This window comes from Xyrauchen texanus, chromosome 6, assembly GCF_025860055.1.
Source record: "Xyrauchen texanus isolate HMW12.3.18 chromosome 6, RBS_HiC_50CHRs, whole genome shotgun sequence".
NCBI classification, from domain to species: Eukaryota; Metazoa; Chordata; class Actinopteri; order Cypriniformes; family Catostomidae; genus Xyrauchen; species Xyrauchen texanus.
In genome coordinates, this window is record NC_068281.1 from 5,503,905 (window position 1) to 5,524,719 (window position 20,815).

A 20,815-nucleotide genomic window follows, 5' to 3' on the forward strand; every position below is an offset into this window, starting at 1 on the left:
TTTTACCCCCCTTGTGACATTTTTCTTAGCTTTTAGCCAGCAGTAGACAGACATGTTGTCTAAATATAGAAACTCAAACACCAAATTATGATGGGCCAATGATACAGTACAGCTCTCTGCTGTATATAAATATAAGCACATAGAGCCATGCCAGCCAAAGTAATTCTGTGTTCAATTTTACGTCAGCTAAGGTTTAGCATTATTGTAGGTGAATGTTTTAAGATAAACATGGCATTTTCTGAAGTTTGTGTATCACGGCGAAGCTCATTTATGGGGGTGGATTGCATTACGTTGACTTGCTCTTTAGCTTATCAGCAAACAGGATCTAGTGGTTTCTTCTTTACAAACTAAGTCTGCACATATAAAACCAGCACCTCGCTATTTTTAAATGTCACTGTGAAAATGAAAAACTCATGTGATGAATATTGTAAACTTTGTATAGTTAATCACAGAGGGGTGGTAGGTAACCTGAGAGGGATTTTTTGTTATTGCTCAGATGCTGCTCTTTTATACTTCAAGAGACTTATAGTTCCTTATAGTTTTGTCATGTAAGTCTCCACTCTATAATTCTTTTGGAGCAATAAAGTTAATTAAAATGAATGTGGATAATGTATAGTAGCTCTAATTATTCTCTGTACAATTTGATGTGGTGTTTGCAATGGTATCTTTTCAAATACAGAATGAGTACATTAAGAATCTCTTGAGAATACTGGACCTTTTTTTAGGTTGATATGCTGGCTAGGAGAAAGAATTGAGATATTTAAGAGATTTCGTTAGTGTTTTTTCTCTCTTGAAGTACTTGAGCTGAGATTTGAGTAGATTTTTCCAGACATACTGCAGAATCTGCGCTCAGATCTACTTTCAATCTTCTGTATCTGTTTTCCACCAAGGACCTAAATCTCATTCTAAGAAATTTAGTGACGCACTACCATTTACTTCACTGGTAAATACTTAAATGTAGGCGATTGTAATGCAATAGAGCAAATCTCCGTCATTTCAAAATAAGCACATGTATTCCGGGCTTGTTTGTAGTTTAAAAGTCCAGCATTATGCAACAAATCTTCATTTATTTCTGGTTATTATTGTGATTTTGGTTGAACAATAAATTACTGGAATATGAATTTTGGATCGTATAGCCTCAATGTCTGTGTCCGTCAAAGTAAGAAAAGACTTAGAATTTTTCTATAAATCAATTTAAAAAACTATCAGCAGATAAATCGGTTATCAGTCTTTTCCATCACCTTAGATATCGGTATCACCAAAATCCACTATCGGTCGACTCTAATTACAATCACTTTGTAATCCAAAGGGGGTGTAACTTGAAGTGGCTGTGGGGGGTTCACTGTCCTTTTCGGCATATCGTGGCGCCGTTTTGTGGTCTGTTTTGCATAAAGTGGCGGCACATTTGACCTTATCTCAGCCCATTTCGCGGCCGACCCACTGGCCTGCTCAGTTCTCCAGATGGCCAGTCCTCCCCTGATCAGCCCCAAAGTGTGTCGGCCCACCGGGAAAATGCCCGGCATGCCAGATTACCAGTCCAGCCCTGCACTTTTATGAATAATTGCGAAGACAGTTTTGTTTTTATCTTAGTACTAACATGGACTGACAAGGATTATGCTTGAAGTAGTATATTTGGAATTCATGCAAGAAATTGTGTGACAAGCTAATTATAATGTAACACTTTTTTTAGTGGCACAGCTGTCAACACATTTACAAAGGCTGATTGCCAGCATATGTAGTCAAAACCTTTCTGTTGTGAATGAAAAATGAATTGGACAGGATCACTAGAATCACGTTCCTTCCATTCCCGCTTTGGATCTGAGACAGAACTGCTCGCTGTGGCGGTCACACCAGGTTCCTTCAGCCGGCTGAGGGGTGATTAATTAACCAACACTCGGTTTCATGTGGTGAACCAGAAGAAAGGCTCCCTAGTAAGGGTGTGCCAACACTGGAAACAGCCTCTAATTGTGACATACAGGCATAAATGCATATTGGCTGTTAAAAGAAACTGAAACACACAGACACCAGACCAAAGAGCTACTGGGGATTGTGTCTATGTAGACTGTGTATGCAAGGAGATGGGTTGTTGTTTATGTTTCACCTGCATCAGAAGTCCAGGGGATACATAAAAAGTGCCACCAAAAGGTTTAAAGTGATAAAAGTTATCTGGAATCTCATAAATTATATTTAATTAACCTTCTCCTGGATATAAATGCAGAGGAATGGTAGAAGGTACAATTATTGTTTGTCATGTATCGAGAACATGCTTTGTGTGAGGTCTTTTTCAAATGTCAAACCCTCAGGGTAAAGTCAACACGTGCATGCATTCGCTTGTGAAACAACAGGAAAGACCAAAACGCTAGCATTTGTACCTTAAAGAATGATGAGCTCAACACCCGTTAAATTGCATGTTATAAATCGAGTAGTTCCGACTCTAAAATTCGAATTGGATGTTTAGCAACCGTAAACAGCCTAATCAGGCTAATGAACTATATAAGTTGACAGAAGAGTTGTTTATATGATTTGTAATATCAACAAAGTATTACTGTTGGTATCTTATAAATCACATGGTTTTATTCACTCTGGGTATTCCATGCACAGGAGAGTCGCATGCTTTGCACAGTGTGGATACTGCTTAAGTGCATAAGTAGTATGAGTAAATGGTCACGCTATTTTGAACATACCATGCATTTTCTGTCAGGTGTGTTTTACCATACACAAATTACATGCACATGTAACCAGAAAAAGCATACTATTTTTGAGCACACATGATGGGAATCCACAGCCCACCATCCCTGGAAAGGAGGACAGCTCAAGGCAGGGTTCCCATATGTGTATGGCTTGTAATTTAGTACTTCGGAAAGTGACTAAAAAGTCTTTAGATAACTTTGTGCAGTTCTCAGTACGCTTGGGTGTAGCATGTTTAGATTTTAATGAAAGACTGTCTAAGACTTTGCTCTGTCCATGCTTACTTTGAAATTAGTATGTGTGCATATTTAACTTCTCAATGTTTGATTTCTCGTTTTTTCATTAGTAAAAATGTAATCTACAGGGAAACTGCAAACGTTCTAGTTCTAATTATATCTGCAATTAGCGGAGTGTACCATAATTATTTAAGGAATGGTGGCAATTTTAACGCACGGCTTACCATTTTTCTCCATTTTTAGAAACATGCGTGATGTTAACAAACGTTGCAGCAGAAAAAAATGGATTGGAATATTCTGATGAGAATCTGGTGAATTTAAGTCATTGCAAAAATCATTCTTTAAATAGTGGAATAAGAGTGGGAATTAAGACTTCAATGACCCCCAAAAAAGGTGAAGTGGTCTAAAAAAAAAATTACAAAAATAAATAATTAATTGACCTAGTCACTACTCCAGTTCTTTCTGTTAGGATCAGTATAGATGGTAAATTGACAATACATACTGTAAGTAATTGCTGTAAGTATTTCAAAAATATATCACAAAAGCTTTTGTGTTTTGTTTAAGAAGTCTTTAGGTTGACATTTGTCTAAATCAACAGATTGCACCATGAAAATGATTTACAGAAATCTATTTAAAAGAGTTGACCCTCCCTGAAAGTCATTGGATAATTTGCATACTGTAATTGTGGGTAAAACTCAAGTTGATAGTCTGTTATAGCTTAATACAATCCGCAAGCTCCTTAGTTACCCACATCTCAGTCCGTAATCAGCAATATTTACAACTTTTGCAGTCTGAGGCCACATTAAAAACTCTTGTTTCTGATTTCAGATACTGAAAAAGCTTTTTAATGTTGTTTACACTCATGCAAAGACTTTTAACAGCATTTTACCTCTTTCTTTGCATTCAGGGAGAGAAAGGGGATAATGGTGTGGCTGGATCGGATGGAGAACCAGGAATTCCTGTGAGTTTATTCAATCATCATCATTTATCAAATTTGTCCACTTTGTATATTTATTCCCCTTTTTGTTTCCTCTACACACTTTTAATTCAGCACCCACAATGTATTTTGAAGCAACATGAAAACACTTGAGAAATGAAACCAATGAATAAACAGAGAGACATGGCACTGTCAAAGATGTCCGTCTAGTGCACCCTCAAGGGGCCACAAGAGGGAGCTGAGGGCATGAAAAATATCAGTGGAAATAAGAAAAAGAAACATAAAAAGAACAATTATAAAAAAAGAAATATTAAAATAATGAGTGAAACAGAACATTTCCCGATTGTGCTTTCTGAAGACTAAACAGAAGCTTTGAGATTTATTGAAATTATTCTATTTACTATCTTCCTGCATTTACTGTATGACAGGAAGAAATGTATAAAAATCTGCATATTGCTTTGTAAAAAAATATCCGAAACACTTTACAATAAGGTTCCATTTTGTAACATTAGATAACAACATTAGTTAACATGAACAATAGTTTTACAGTGTTTATTAATCTTGTGAATTTTCATTTAACATATACTAAACCTTTTAAAAATCACAAGTTGTATTTGTTTACATTAGTTTTACATTACATTAACTGTATTTTTATTTAAATAACACTTACAAAGATTAATAAATGCTAAAATATATTGCTAATAGTTTTTTGAAAGTGATAGTGTTACCATTAATTGTTTTGAAAATATTCAGATTTATACATTTAACATTACTCAAATCAAAGTAAATATTTTTCAGATAATACAGTAATTTGATTATTTCTTTAGGGTTCAGTACTATATACAAGTCAATTATTTAAACATGCATTAAGCTAATTATTTAATTAAACATGTTGTCTTTATAAAATTCTTATTTATACATGCAAATATGCAGCTGCCTTTGTATTTAAGATAGGGGGTCCCCCACAAGGACACCATCATATTTGGGGTTTCTTGGCAACAAAATTGACAACCCCTGGTCTAGTGCAATTGAGTATAATAAAACTGAAACTAGTGGGGACTGACACAAAAACACGTTGAGTGTGAACGCCCCCTAACGTTGTTGTGAGCTAATGAAGAACTGTTGCGACGTTGGGCCGCTCAAAGGGAAAGAGCGATTATTTGAAAGTGCCACCGTGTTTACGCTCTTTGGGGAAATGAAATGACAGATCGTTTATTTGAGTGGCCTCTACACATCATAAGCTAAGAAGGACGTATTTTAACAATGAAAACATTATGCACATCACCTTAAAATCGCCAACTTTTAGGCTATCTCTCTGTAGACTTCCCATAGCCCACCCGATTAAAACTTTCTAAACAGCAGAAATCCAGTTCACAATCATTAACTCAAACATAACAGATCATTTGATTAAAAAGATGTTTAGTTGTTTGATGTTTATTCAAAGCTTTCTTAATATGATCTTATAGACTCTGTACTGTGTTGTAGCAGGAAGCCTCTATATAACCCACTAAAAATGTCCCTTGTGGAAGGAGCCATGTTTCTTGGTTTACGAGCGGCCCCATAGATTTGCGGTCTGCTACTGACTCCATATGGAAATGATGAAACCACAGTGTTTACTAACCTCCAGAATGCATAATTGAGCTGCAGAGTGGAAGATGACACATATTTTCAGTCTACATTTTCTTTAAAACAATGATCATTAATAACATTTGCACATGTGGAGTGCAGCTGTCGAAGAGGAAAGAAATCTTTCTGTAACACCACAGATGGGGCCTTCGTCAGTCATATTTCAAAGTTCATCAGAAACATCGGCTTGTATATTAGTGGTCCAAGTGGCAAAGTTTTTCATATTGGATATTATTATTCATAATGTTCTTACTTGAAACCTGTAACCTTCGCATGCAGGTTATTTCCATGACTACATTTATTACACGTTTTTGCATCCATCTGCTGTTTTCCCATGTACACATGCACTAGACGGACATCTTTAACATCTTTTGATACTGTTGATCTCACAATTTTTTCAGCCTCACAGTGTCAACTTTGTGTCATTCCCCCAGAGACACATAGAGTTCAATTCATCCTGCATCTAGCTTTGTCAGTGCTAGGACGTGTTTGGCGTGAATGGCACTTTAAGTGTGTCTCAGGAAGCACAAATTTGCCTCTTGGACTAATGAAGTCCATTTTGTTGTTTTGTTTTATAGAGTGTTTTTTGCATGACCTGTTGAACTGATGTGCAAGATATTTTACATCCTGCTTTTCAAAGTATATCTTATGAAACTGCAAAGGAAGAGTCAAAAGGAAAGACAACAACAGATTTGTTAGAAAACAAATGTTTTTGTCTTTAGATTATCATCTGAACGTATAGTTTATTTATGAGCTGGCAAGGAAGAGGATGTCATAAACTGATGATGATGTGCTAAGTTTCAGTGTTTGTGGTTGCAAGGGTGTATCTTCTAGAAAAATGGAAATTATTTTGTTGCAACAGCACATATGACTACTACTATTGCTTATAATTAAGGTGAGGGATTTGCACAAACCCCTAACACCAAGTATTAAACATCTGCACATACTTTGTCCCGCAACATTTGTGCTACCGAAATGTATAATACAGTACCTTGAGGAAAGGTTTGCTATTTTGGCTTATATGTTTTGCCATAAAAACGTACGAGGTCTGAGAACGTGAATAGCTCCGAGTAGAATCTACAGTTGCCATCTCGTAATTACAGCAGTCCCGACATGATAGGAACACACCATTAGAAGACATTTGCATCCACAAATCAACACCGTGGCAACAATCCACAACACCTAAGCATCATGGAGGCGAGTTTTGCATGGCAAAGCACCACTCACTTTCTTATGAAAATTTTAAAATCTAAATCTAGTTAAACAAATCTGTTTATAGGAATGGTCCGTGTTAGGTACAAGTTAAGCTAAATCTACAGCATTTGTTGCATGATACTGATTACCACAAAAATGTATTTTGACTCGTCTCTCATTTCCTTTAAAAAAGCTAAAATCTTGGTTCCAGTGAGGCACTTACAATGGAAGTGAATGGGGCCAATCTGCAAACATTAAAATACACACTGTTTCAAAAGTATAGCCACAATACATAAAGGATATGCGTGTAAAAATTATTTTACTGTGATAAAATCCTTTAATAAACTACTAAGTTATATAGCCAATTTTACAACTTTGTTACCATGACGATGTAATGCCAACAAACCCTAAAACGACTGTACAAATGACAATTTTAACAACTTTAACGCTCAAACAATACACAAGATTTAACCGAAGAATTATTTTGTGCTTTTATAAAATTATAAGTTTCACATTTCTGTGTTTAATCCCTCCAAAAAGTTGGTCCCATTCACTTCCATTGTAAGTGCCTCACTATAACCTTGATTTATTTTTTAAGGAAAGGAGAGACAAGTCCAAATGTATTTTTGTGATAATCAACATTATGCCACAAATGCTGTCAATTGAGCTTAACTTGTATGGAACACGGAACGTTCCTTTAAAAAGATATTTGCAAAAAACATTCAATATTGTTGAATATTGCTATATTTCACTTTGGAGTGCAATAGATCAGTCAAGCTAGATTGTGTCAATCCAAAGTTAAACTGAAGTGACTTAAGATTGTTTACACCTGCAGCATGAAGTGATGTGGTTTAGGTCTCAGTGTAAATATTTAGATATTCTTAGCTTACTTTGATATATATTCATAAAGCAAGCACTGCCCATTTGTGAGTTTTGGCAAGGCACTATATTGTGACTTTCTAGACCCAGATGCTGAGAGCAACTCCTTGAAAATGTTTAGGTAGATGTCTGTGATTATGACACCCCCCCCCCCCCCCACCCCTCTCTCTCTCTCTCTGAAGTTGTGGTGAACCTCTGAATGTTCTGGTCTTTTTTCTTTCCTGTGGAACCATTTTATTTGGTTGACGTGCACACACACACACACAGGAAGTGGAAACAGTGGTATCTAGGCACCGATTGCTTAATGTTAATAAATGCTCTGCAAACTAGCTCACTCAATTCAGCAAGTTCCCTTTATAAAAGGGATCTAAGCCATGAACCAAACACCGCAGATCTGAGGTGAATAACAAAATTGCAAACTTTGGTTTGAAGCTAAAAAATAAGTGTTTGAAAATCAGACCCAAAGATACAAGTCTCTGTATTTAATGTCTTGAATGAGGGCATAAACTACAATACCCTGATGCATTGCGAAAGACAATCAAATTAAAAAAAGGATGGAACATTTTTAAACTATAGATTTAAAGTTGTTGATTATAGGAATAGAAACAACATTTTTACATTTACATTTAAGTATTTGGCAGACGCTTTTATCCAAAGCGACTTACAGTGCATTTATAAAGGGACATTCCCCCCGGAGCAACCTGGAGTTAATTGCCATGCTCAAGGACACAATGCTGGAGGCTGTGGGGATCGAACCAGCGACCTTCTGATTAACAGTTATGTGCTTTAGCCCACTATCTCACCACCACTCCAGTGCAATTGTATGCAAAGACCAATTGGATTGCATCATACATGATGCATTATGAGAGTGGTCGTAGCAGCAAAGCTCATTTGGCGCACTTTGTTTGCAGCCATTCTCTGATTGGTGGATTGTTGATCCCTTCAGGATCATGTGTAGTGTAATTCTTCACCAGAAATTCTGCTTTTAGACATGAAATAATGAAGACTGATCATATACCATTGATTAACAACCTTGGAGCTCACAGTACAGTACGTCTGTCTTTAAAGATTTACAAGTTATTGGTAAAAATCTATTCCCCTATGGAAAAAAATAAATGCCATTTTTATTCCCAGAACCTGACTGTTGCACTCTATTCTTGTTAATGAAAACTAAAACTAAAATGCAATGAACACATTTCCATTAACACATTTTTTTTTTAAATAAAATAACAACTGGAAAAACTGAAACTAAACTTAAAAAGGAAAATTGTAAAACTTTTATTGCTGGGTCTTATTGGGTTAAAGTACGATGATATCATAATAGCTTGCCATGTAGAACAATGAGATGTTTGAATTGACAGAGCAGGCTGCATATACAAATAAATATTAGTTCAAACTTCAGATATATCTTACAAAAATATATGTTAGAATTTTCAAAGTTTTGCGTTTTTTTTTTTTGTTGTCGTTGTTGTTGTTTTTGTGGTGGGCAGGAATGTAACGGCGACTGACAGATATACATCAGAAGCCTTGTATCATATTTGATACATGGATATCAGTGTACCTTTTCAATAAAATAATGTACAAAATTTTAACCAAGCACAAGTTGTTTATATTCAGCAAATACTTATTTTAAAATATCAATAACAATATTATTATTATTGTCACCTTTACTGTATCAAAATCAGCAAAGATTTCACATCAAAAAGGCCGACTTCACAATACCAAATCAGACATTTTGGAATTTTTTACTTATGGAAATATATGGAAACATCAAACAGTTGGCAGTAGACATATTGTCACAATTCCTTGTTGTCTGCCCCGTGTTTTCCGTTTCACCCTCCACCGATCACATTCCATGTCACGTTTTCCTTGTTGTCCGCTCCGAGTCTCACTGTCCTTGTAAAAAAACTAAAATTCCCACAATTCCTGGCCTCCCTCACTGCCTGCACTCATCATTGTTCTCATGGGGCAGTGGTGGCTAAGTGGTTGAGGCTCAGGGTTACTGACCAGAAGGTCGGGGGTTCAAGCCCCAGCACCACCAAGATGCCACTGTTGTGTCCTTGAGTAAGACACTTAACTCCAGGTTGCTCTGGGGGAATTGTCCCTGTAATAAGTGCACTGTAAGTTGCTTTGGATAAAAGCGTCTGCCAAATGCATAAATGTAAAATGTAAATCTGTGTCTCGTTTAGTCTTTATTGTGTCTCTGTATATAAACCCTGTTTGTTCTCCACTCCTTGTCGTTCGTTGAATGTTGATGGTTCCATGTTTTCTCCATGCCTGTTCTGCCGTGTTTCCCTAGTTCCATGTTTCTCCGTTGTGTTCGTGTTTTGGTTTCAGTTTTGTCCCCCCGTGGATGTTTTTCTTTTGTTCCTATTTATCCTGTCTCCACTTTTATTTCAATAAAGAACCCGCTGATAGATCCCAATCCTTGTCTGCCCTCGTCTACATCCGCATAACACATATAGTACATTGCAGAGGCTTTAGAAAATCCCATATAAAATTTCATACCGAAGACTTTATAGGGTTAAACGCAATAATTTGGACTCATTTTAATTTCTTTATGGACACTATATTATAAAAATATCATTCATTAAAATGTTTAATGGCATTAACAAACTATAAATCTGTCAATCACAGAGTGAAAGCTTACAAAAACCAAACCAAACTAAAAGAACAATCTGAAAATAAAAACTAAAACTAAAAATGTAAAACTAATAGGTTTAACTCTGAGTTTTCAATCATTTGAAAGGTTGTTTGTAGAGTGTTGCCTGATGTGAAATGCAATTTGATCATTTGAAAGAAACGATTACAACATTCCAAGATTCCTGAAATCTTTGGGTGGAGGAAAGAGAGGACGTGTATCAGCTGTGGATAGTTGTAGGTGTGACAGTTTAGGCCTCTCTTTTATCTTTCATCATGTAGCTCTCACATGTAATTACAACACTAATGAAAGAAGCTGTGCTTGCCGGTAACTTGGACTCTTAACAGTGTGGCTTGGCAATGATAAGGCAGCACTGGATCATAGTAAAGAGCCAAGAGTGAGAGTAATGTTGCTGCCAGTATGTGAAGTCTAAAACTACATTTTTACATATTTTGAAGAAAATGTGAGTGGTGCTTACCTGTGCATATCTCAGCTTTCTTTGATTAAATCTTTGTTTTAGGACAGATTCTTGGTAATTCTTCTCTCATACCTATCATATATGCACAGAAAGAAAGAAGGGCTCATGCAAATTTATGGCACATGATTATTGTTTGTTTTTGTGTCTGTGTGTGTGAGCATGTATTTATCACTTTGTGGGGACCAAATGTCCCCATAAGGATAGTAAAACCCGAAATTTTTGACCTTGTGGGGACATTTTGTCGGTCCCCATGAGGAAAACAGCTTATAAATCATACTAAATTATGTTTTTTGAAAATGTAAACATGCAGAAAGTTTTCTGTGAGGGTTAGGTTTAGGGGTAGGGTTAGGTTTAGGGGATAGAATATAAAGTTTGTACAGTATAAAAACCATTATGTCTATGGAAAGTCCCCATAAAACATGGAAACACTACATGAGTGTGTGTGTGTGTGTGTGTGTGTGTGTGTGTGTGTGTGTGTGTGTGTGTGTGTGTGTGTGTGTGTGTGTGTGTGTGTGTGTGTGTGTGTGTGTGTGTGTGTGTTTTAGGGTATACGGGGGCTTCCTGGGGAGATGGGGCCTCCTGGATCTCAAGTAAGAATCTATGTTAAGCATAAATTAAGTAAAAAATACAAATTTCTGTTTCTGTGGAATATTCCATTTTGAGAGTATTTGTTGTTTTGATGCCAGAGATTTGGGTTGTTGTATAACAATACCATTTTGATAGGGCGAGCGAGGCGTGGTAGGACCAGTTGGTAACACCGGACCAATGGGACAGCAGGTATAAATAATATTTTCTATAGAATTATGTTTTTTATGTCTTGGCATGTTGCTCAGTTGCAATACACCAGCAATAGCTGTTTATAGTTCGCTCATCAAAGCTTCTAACTTTGAATCTTGTCACTCTGTGTAAAAAGTTTTCTGTCCAGTTCTAAACTATTCATGCTATTTGAGCAGAGTCTGAAATGACAAAGACTGAATGAATGCTGACATTTTATTCCCCTTACAGTTTTGGATCAGATTATCCTAGAGCAAAATATTCTTTCCATTTCACTCTTTGTGTAATTCCAGGTTCAATACAAGTTAAGCTCAATTGATAGCATTTGTGGCAAAACATTGATTACCACAAAAATACATTTTCACTTGCCCCTCCTTTTCTTAAAAAAAAAGCAAAAATCTGGGTTCCAGAGAGGCACTTACAATGGAAGTGAATGGGGGTCAATTTGTTAATGCTAAAATGTACACCTTTCAAAAGTATAGTCACAAGACATAAACAATATGTGTGTAAACATGATTTCATAACATGGTGGTGATAAAATCATTACCATGACAATGTAATGTCAGCAAAAAACCCTAAAAGGACTGTAAAAATTACAATTTAAACAACTTAACAGCTCAAACAATACAAAAGTTTTAAAATAAGAATACATTTATGTGCTTTTATATAATTATTAGGGCTGTCAATTGATAAACATTTTTAATTGAATTAATTACATGATGTCTCGATTAATTAATCGCTATTAATCGCATATACAAATATTTGCTGAGAAAGTCCCTCATATAGCAATATTTCAATATATAATGTTGAAATAATTATACATGGTTATCTTTAATATTAAACAATTATATATATATATATATATATATATAAAGTGCTCCAACATGTTGAACTGTGGTGCTCATGTGGGGTGTGCTGTTTAAATCCTGTTTGCAACATTTCCAGATTACCCCGCCCCCATCTACCCAACATTTTTTGTCATACCTCAAACACCAAAACAAAAGAATATCTCATTGTGATGGTTATTATTGCTGATGGAATATATATCACTATGAGGAGACGTGTAGGCCGTAATTGTTAAAAAAAAAAGTCTTACAAACACTAGTGAAATTAAATAATTGATATAAACATGAGTGAAATTCATTCATATGCATTACTGAATATCTTACAAACACCAGGGAAATTACTTCATTGATACAAACGATTTTAAATTATTTTATTGAAAAGTTGAATTACACTAGTGAAATTAAGATATTGATAAAGACATTGAGGCAGTGGTGGCTCAGTGGTTGAGGCTCAGGGTTACTGACCAGAAGGTCAGGGGTTCAAGCCCCAGCACCACCAAGATGTCACTGTTGGGCCCTTGAGTAAGGCACTTAACTCCAGGTTGCTCCGGGGGGATTGTCCCTGTAATAAGTGCACTGTAAGTCGCTTTGGATAAAAGTGTTTGCCAAATGCATTAATGTAAATGCATTCATATGCATTGTTGTTAAAAAGCTTCTAAAAACACTAGTGAAATAAAAGTATTCAAACTGTTTCAGTGGAATTACATTAACTAAATTTAAACAATTGTTGCAGAAATGTGTCTTGCAATCATTACTTCACCTTTTCTCGTATACACTTATGAAATTGTCTCAATTACTACTGAAATCTCTTTCAAACTTAGAAATGAAAATGTCTTGCAATAACAACTATAGTGCTCATAAAGATCTAACAAGATATAGAAATTGTCACACTGTCCCACATCCTCCCGATAAGTTCTGTAAGAGACCGTTCCTAGGAAACATGGTGACAGACTGTAACACAGTATGAAATCTTCAGTTCTTTTGGCAATTTCAAGCATTGTATAGCCGTCATTCCTCAAAACAATGATTGACTGATGAGTTTCTAGAGAAACCCGTTTCTTTTTTTAAATTTTTTACCTAATATTGACCTTAAGACATGGCTATTGCATTCTGTGGCAACTCAAAAACAACCACAGACAATGTTAAGCTTCATTTAATGAAGGGAATAGCTTTCAACTGTGTTTGATATAATGGCAAGTGATTTCTAGTACCAAATTAGCAATGTAGCATGATTACTCAAGGATAAGGTGTTGGAGTGATGGCTGCTGGAAATGGGGTCTGTCTAGATTTGGTGCTTTTTTTTAACATCAGTAATGTAATGTGCTGTCTGTATTTTGGCAGTTCATGGGTGAGGTTGGCTTAGTTAAATTTGCAAAGAATAATAATTAGTGAGCCCGGGTGTTGTTGTTCCATGTGTATGATCTGATCAGCCGGCTGTTCCAGCACTGTGTTCACGCACGCATGCATGATAAAGAGCACTCCCAATTTGGATAACAGCACATCTTCTTTTTGTTATTAACAATTTTTAACGATTCCATTCATAAGACAAACACAACAAAATACGGAATCAATTATATACATTAAACCCCTCCCCCCCAAACACAAACACGCACTACAGTGGTCACCAACAATTAGAACATAAAATAAAATGATTATCCGATGACTCCAGATAATTGATCCCCCACTCTGTTATCCAACTCAGTGAATTTCGTCTCCATGGCCGTGATCGCTCGACGTATTGCAGCAAGATCCTCCAAGTCAGCAATGACCTTTGTCAGCATTGCCGATACGTTCAGCAATTCTCTTTCACCTCTCTGGCCAAATCGACTCCCTGGCTCGAGGCCTCCGGAGGGGCATCAGCTTTAGCACATAAGTGTCTTTTAATGTCTCCAGAACTCTAGCATTTTGAATTCTTTGACGTGTTGTCTTCCTAGAACAGTTATGGATCAGTGTGTATCGAATCTCACCAATTTGACACAAAGTATCAAAACTAGCAAAGTGCGCGGCGCATGCCGTTCACACATCCGAACCTTGCATGGCGTCACGTGACCCCCGGCACATCATCTTTAACGTTGTTACATATGTACACCAACTTTCATTGATGTAAAAGCACGTTCCACCGCCTCTCGTTTTCGCCGTTTACTAGGCAATGCGATCCGCTCTAAACAGCTTGAAAGCCCAGCAGATGTGATGCGCTGTTCGGAATGGCTTCACTCAGCTAGGTTTCTGTGATCACAAGGCAGCAGAGTTTGAAAAGTCCTTGTTTGTACGGGTGAGGAGATGTAGTTTATCCCTTTTGTTAGGGAGAGAGCAGATCTTTGCTAGATGAATACTCGATGTGAGATGTTCCACAATGTGACAATCTCTAGATCTGTCTGAGCACTATAGCTGTTAATGCCAAACATTTTCATTTCTCTGTTTGAAAGCGATTTCAGTAGTGATTGAGAGACAGTTTCATAAGTGTATATGAGAAGAGCTGAATTACCGTAATGATCGTAAGAAACTTTCAGCTACATATGTGTAAATTTAGTCCACAGAATAAGTTTTATGAGTATCATATTTTCACCAGTATTTATAAGAAGCTTTTCAATAATGCATATGAATACATTTCACTAATATTGATATAAATTAATTTCATATTTATCTTAATTTATATAGTGTTTGTAAGAGGCCTTTCAACAATTATGGATTACACAGCTCATATTTTGCATGTTAAACTTATTGGCATTACAGTAATGATATTTTATTTGCACATTTTTGCAAAGTTTACTTAAATGTCTTTAAATTCAGGGTCCGCCAGGTCCAGACGGCCCACCTGGCATAAAAGGCCCTCCTGGTCCAAAGGTAAAGCATCCATTAGCTAAATTTATGTAGGTTATTGTATATTTTGTACATGTAGCTATTAGTTTGTGTGTATGCATCTGTTTTATATACATCACCATTTTGTACATCACTTTACCTATGTCATGATTGCTGATGAAGTTTATTTAATGTAGTTTTACTGAAACAGAGTGAAACTTTCTCTCACAGGGGAATTCTGGGGCCTGTGGACAGGATGAGCTCCCTGGACCACCTGGTGTTAAAGTGAGTGTGCTAAGGGAAGGGGATTTCCACAAGCAAAGGTCTGAGAAAGACTAGATAATCTCCTGTAGTAACACACCTCCAGAGTTCTCTTACGTCTTCAGGAAATAAATTTGAATAGTAGATGTCATATGTTTCTTTGATTCACATATTTTTTCAAAAAGTTCCACTGGTTGAGAGCCACAAGTTATCAAATACTTAAAAGGAAAGTTCACCCAAAAATGAAAATTCTCTCATTATTTATTCACCCTCATGCCATCCCAGATGTGAATGGCTTTCTTTTTTCAGCAGAACACAAAGATTTTTAGAAAGATATCTCAGCTTTGTAGGTCTATACAATGCAAGTGAATGGCGATCAGACCTTTGGAGCTCCAAATATCACATAAAGGAAACATAGAAGTAATCCTTAAGACTCCATAGGTGTCCTTTTTCTATTTTTTACTCAATCTCCACTATAAAATTCACTTTTACATCTGAAAGTCACATGTGGTGCCTGTTTAGTTTCACTTGCACATCTGAAAGTGAAAGTTAAAGTGTAGATTTAGAGTTTCAAAAATGACAGAAATATTGTTCTGTTTCTCACCCACACCTATTATATCACTTCTGAAGATATGGGTTTAAACACTGGAGTAGTATGGATTAGTGTCCTTTGTGATTTTTGGAGCTACAAAGGTCTGATCACCATTCACTTGCATTTTGCGGACATACAGAGCTGAGATATTTTTCTAAAAATCTTTGTGTTCTGCTGAAGAAAGTAAGTCATGCACATCTGGGATGACATGAGGGTGAGTGAATTATGAGAGAATTGAAATTTTTGGGGGGAACTGTCCCTTAAAAGGGTTAGTTCACCTAGAAATTTAAATTCGGTCATTTACTCACCTTCATGCCATTCATTCTAAACCCATGTCAATTCTTTCTTCTGTGGACAATAAAAGGAGGAATTTTAAAAGGCTGTCCCATTCACTGATTTAAAGAGCAACATGCAGGTTGAATTTATAACTGAATTAATACTTTATATTGTCTGCAGAGGTCTTTTAAAAACACATATGTAGAAATTACTAATGAAATCTCATTTGATGTAGAGATTTTGATGAAAATGTGCTAGGCTCTGGAATACGCCTTTCCCGCTATAGCAACGCGTCATATGACGTAGGGCGAGGCAAATAAAAGAGCTCGCGGTCAGCTCTCTCATTGTTGGGTGTTGATGTAGTTAGAGCCCGTACCTCTCGCGCTCTCTCTCCGTCATGGAACACCGCTGCATAAATCTGTCCAACACAGCACTGTCAGTTATTACTTATTAGCTAGCATGCAAGGAGCCTAGCTAATAAGGAGAGCTAAGTTATTGTTAGAATACAGCTGGATTTTTGAGGTCAGCACGCTGTATATAGCTGGTAGTCAATATCGATGCACGCGCATGGGAAACACTGGCAGCAGCGCATTGAAAGACTTCGTCTTAGGTTTAACAACCTATGAAACTAATAATGAACAATATGAAACTAAAACGACATAGCCTAAGCTTAATTTAAAATGGCTTAGGAACTATCTATTTAGAGGTGGTTAACCCACTTTGGAGGTGGGTAAACGCTATTTCCGAATTTTGGGAGGTGCGTAAACGGCGTTTACGTGCGTTTAGCCTCCACTACATCCCTGATTATAGGCCTGTGGGCCATCATAGGCATGTTCGTCCACACCGGAGAACTCGGTTTCTTCATTCGCATCCATTGTAACCTGAGCTTGAACTTGACCAGACTCCCTCGGCCATCGTCACTTCCGGTTAGTGAAGACACGGAAGTTATTTTATCATAATTTATCTCAAAATATCGTTAATGGCTAAATATATATTACTCCAGTTCAGAAAATGTAGTTGTTTTATTATCAACATACACTATGCTATATAGGGGTGTCCAACCTGCATGTTGCTCTTTAAATTCAATGGCAGTGAAAAGCTTAAAAAGGCACCCAAAAGTGTCTTAAAAGAAGAAAGTCTTCTGAATGCATACAATAGGTTTTGGTGGTAAACAAGCTGAAATGTAAGATCATTTACTGTGAAAAGAAAAAGTACTGTTTTGTTAAAGATATTTGGATTTGGAACGACATGAAGGTGAGTAAACGATGACAGAATTTTAAATTTTGCCTGAAATATCCATTTAAACAATCCCTTTAATTGATTCCTGTCAAGTACCTTGTTATGTTAAACTAATCAACAATCTAAATATTGAGTCTTTTAAAGGTCCGTTCATGCATATCCACAGGGTTCAGAAGGAGCACCTGGTATTCAAGGCCCACCTGGCATTAACGGCCTACCAGGGTTTAAAGGTCATAAGGTACGCCAATCTTCAACACTGACGAATCTAATCTGAAATAGCATCTACCTAGCTTTAAAGGTTTGGTAAATCAAGGTGTCCCATATGGATGGACCATAATCATTTGGTCTTGATCTCATTATTAACACACTCTGTTTCTACGTTGTTAAATGCTGTAACACTCCGTTTGTATTTGCAGGGTGACTCAGGATCTTCTGGACCAATGGGAAGTCAGGTACCATGACTGAGATGTCTGTGACATTTGCTTTTCTCTATCTGTATAAAAACATTGAGAAAGAGGAAGTCAAAAGGTGTTAAAGTGTTGTCTTGCAAAATCTCACACTTTTTGCATTTGTCTTATGCTGCACTAGTATTCAAAACACAACATATGCTGGTGACCAACCATTCTGTAATTTAATTATGTTTGTTAGAGTTATAACTAGAGTTAATTGTTCACTCAAAAATGAAAATTCTCTCATCATTTACTCACCCCCATGCCATCCCAGAGGTGTATGACTTTCCTTCTTCTGCATGCTTGTATGGCATGAGGGTGGGTAAATGATGAGAGACTTTTCATGTTTGGGTGAACTATCCCTTTAAGATTCTGATGGCCACATGCAAACACACCTCTCATTACAGGGCGAGAAAGGCAACCAGGGAGAACCGGGAGTTTCTGGAAAACCTGTATGTAAACTTAAATATTTTTTATCATATACATTCATATTCATTTACCCAAACACATTGTCTCATGAACCTGCTCTCAAAAATGTGGTTTGCCTATTACTAAATATGAATTATTAAAAGGACCACAAATCACCACACATAGTAATCACTTGCAAAAAAGACTCACTTGCAAAAAAGACTCACTTGCAAAAAAGACTCGTTTTGCATGTAATGATGCTTCTCATAAAATGACAGGATATCCAAATACAAATTAGTTTCACAGTTCTGAATGTGTTAAATGCCACTTCTTTTTTTTAACAGGGTGAAACAGGCCTCAAAGGAAACAAAGGAGAGGTATATATATAACTACTCTCAAAACATATCTCTGTTTTTTAGTTTAGTAAGCCATTTCCTGATGAATCATAACCCAGGTTTTCAGTTCCCTTTAGCCAGAGACTAAATTTTTACATTTTACATTTATTCATTTGGCAGACGCTTTTATCCAAAGCGACTTACAAAAAAGGAAGAACATCAGCGAATCATCTTAGGGAGACAGTGGTACAAAAAGTGCCATATTACAAAGTTTCACTATCATCATAATAGTATACAAAACCGATTTAAGTGCAACAAGAAATGTAAATATATATATTTTCTTTTTTTTTTTTTTTTTTGTGACCGGTTAAGTGCTTTTGGAACAGATGTGTTTTTAGCCGTTTTTTGAAGATAGAGAGTGAGTTAGCTTCCCGCATTGAGTTGGGAAGGTCATTCCACCACCGTGGTATGATGAAACTGAAAGTCCGGGAAAGTGTTCTGGTGCCTCTTTGTTTTGGTATGTTAAGGCGACGTTCCTTAGCCGACCGCAGGCTTCTGGTGGGAACGTAGCTCTGCATAAATGTTTTAAGGTATGCTGGAGCAGACCCAGTGACTGTTTTATATGCCAGCATCAGGGCCTTGAATTTAAAACGTGCATGAACCGGCAGCCAGTGGAGAGAGACAAAGAGTGGTGTAACGTGCTCTCTTAGGTTCATTAAAGACCAGACGTGCTGCTGCATTCTGGATCATTTGGAGAGGTCTAATAGCACATGCAGGAAGGCCTGCAATGAGAGCGTTACAGTAGTCCAGTCTAGTTATGACAAGGGACTGAACGAGCAGTTGTGTGGCATGTACAGAGAGGAAGAGTCTTATCTTCCTGATATTGTAGAGTGTAAATCTACAAGATCTTGTAGTTTTTGAAATGTGGTCTGTGAAATTTAGCTCATCATCAATGGTTACCCCTAGATTTCTGACCGTTTTGGAAGGCAAAACTGTAGTTGGACCCAGATGCACGGTGTTGTTGTTCAACAGCCGGGTTGGCTGGAAAGACAAGGAGTTCGGTCTTGGCAGGGTTGAGTTGAAGGTGGTGTTCCTTCATCCAGGCTGAGATGTCTGCCAGACAGGCAGCGATTCGAACGGTCACTGTGGTGTTGTGTATATGGAGAAGAGAAGTGGCCCAAGCACTAAATAAGCTTCAAGCTTTTAGCCTGGTTACAAATTACAAAGTATTTAGAAGTATCTTAACTAGAGTCAAGATACTCGTATAGCTCTTAGCTACACTGTAAGTTACTTTATAGCAATTTTTTTTAACTTGTAACATAAAGTAACAGTAGTGAAGCTACAGTGCCCTCCACAATTATTGGCACCCCTGTTTAAGATGTGGTCGAGGACTTCTAAAAATTCTCCTTTTTTTTTTTAAACAACATAGAACCCAAATGCAAAAAAAGAGAAAAATCCAACCTTTTATTTAAGTACATTACGTTGGTAGTAAAAAAAAAAAATCACACATTTAGAAAAAAAAAAACCTTGAAATCATGTGTCCCACAATTATTGGCACCCCTGATGTTAATACTTTGTACAACCCCCTTTTGCCAACAAGACAGCACTTAATCTCCTCCTATAACATTTCACAAGATTGGAGAACACAGAGAGAGGGATCTTTGACCATTCTTCTTTGCACAATCTTTCTAGATCATCCAGTGTCCTGGGTCCTCTCTTATGCACTCTCCTCTTTAGCTCGCCCCACAGGTTTTCGATTGGGTTGAGGTCTGGGGACTGAGATGGCCATGGGAGGACTTTGAGTTTGTGACTGCTGAACCATTTTTGTGTAGATTCTGCCACATGTTTTGGATCATTATCTTGCTGAAAGACCCAATGACGACCCATCTTCAGCTTTCTGGCAGAGGCCATCAGGTTTTTATTTAAAATGTCCTGGTAGTTCAAAGTGTTCATAATGCCATGCACCCTAACAAGGTTCCCAGGGCCTTTGGAAGAGAAACAGGCCCACAGCATCACAGATCCTCCACCATACATCACGGTGGGCATGAGGTGCTTTTCGGCATACTCATCTTTTGTTTTACGCCAGACCCACTTAGAGTGTTTGTTGCCAAAAAGCTCAATCTTAGTCTCATCTGACCAAAGCACACGATCCCAGTTG

The 20,815-nt window shown here is 37.0% G+C and overlaps 1 protein-coding gene across 1 annotated transcript in view; it reads left to right on the forward strand.

The window, feature by feature from the left end:
- LOC127645101 (collagen alpha-1(XXI) chain-like) overlaps nt 1–20,815 on the forward strand; it is a 51,475-nt gene that overhangs the window by 13,348 nt on the left and 17,312 nt on the right. Inside the window, exons 17-25 of the mRNA XM_052128631.1 lie at nt 3,832–3,885; nt 11,225–11,269; nt 11,403–11,456; nt 15,089–15,142; nt 15,329–15,382; nt 17,632–17,703; nt 17,882–17,917; nt 18,322–18,366; nt 18,667–18,699. Coding sequence (XP_051984591.1) covers nt 3,832–3,885; nt 11,225–11,269; nt 11,403–11,456; nt 15,089–15,142; nt 15,329–15,382; nt 17,632–17,703; nt 17,882–17,917; nt 18,322–18,366; nt 18,667–18,699 — 447 coding nt within the window. The remainder of the gene's footprint in view (nt 1–3,831; nt 3,886–11,224; nt 11,270–11,402; nt 11,457–15,088; nt 15,143–15,328; nt 15,383–17,631; nt 17,704–17,881; nt 17,918–18,321; nt 18,367–18,666; nt 18,700–20,815) is intronic.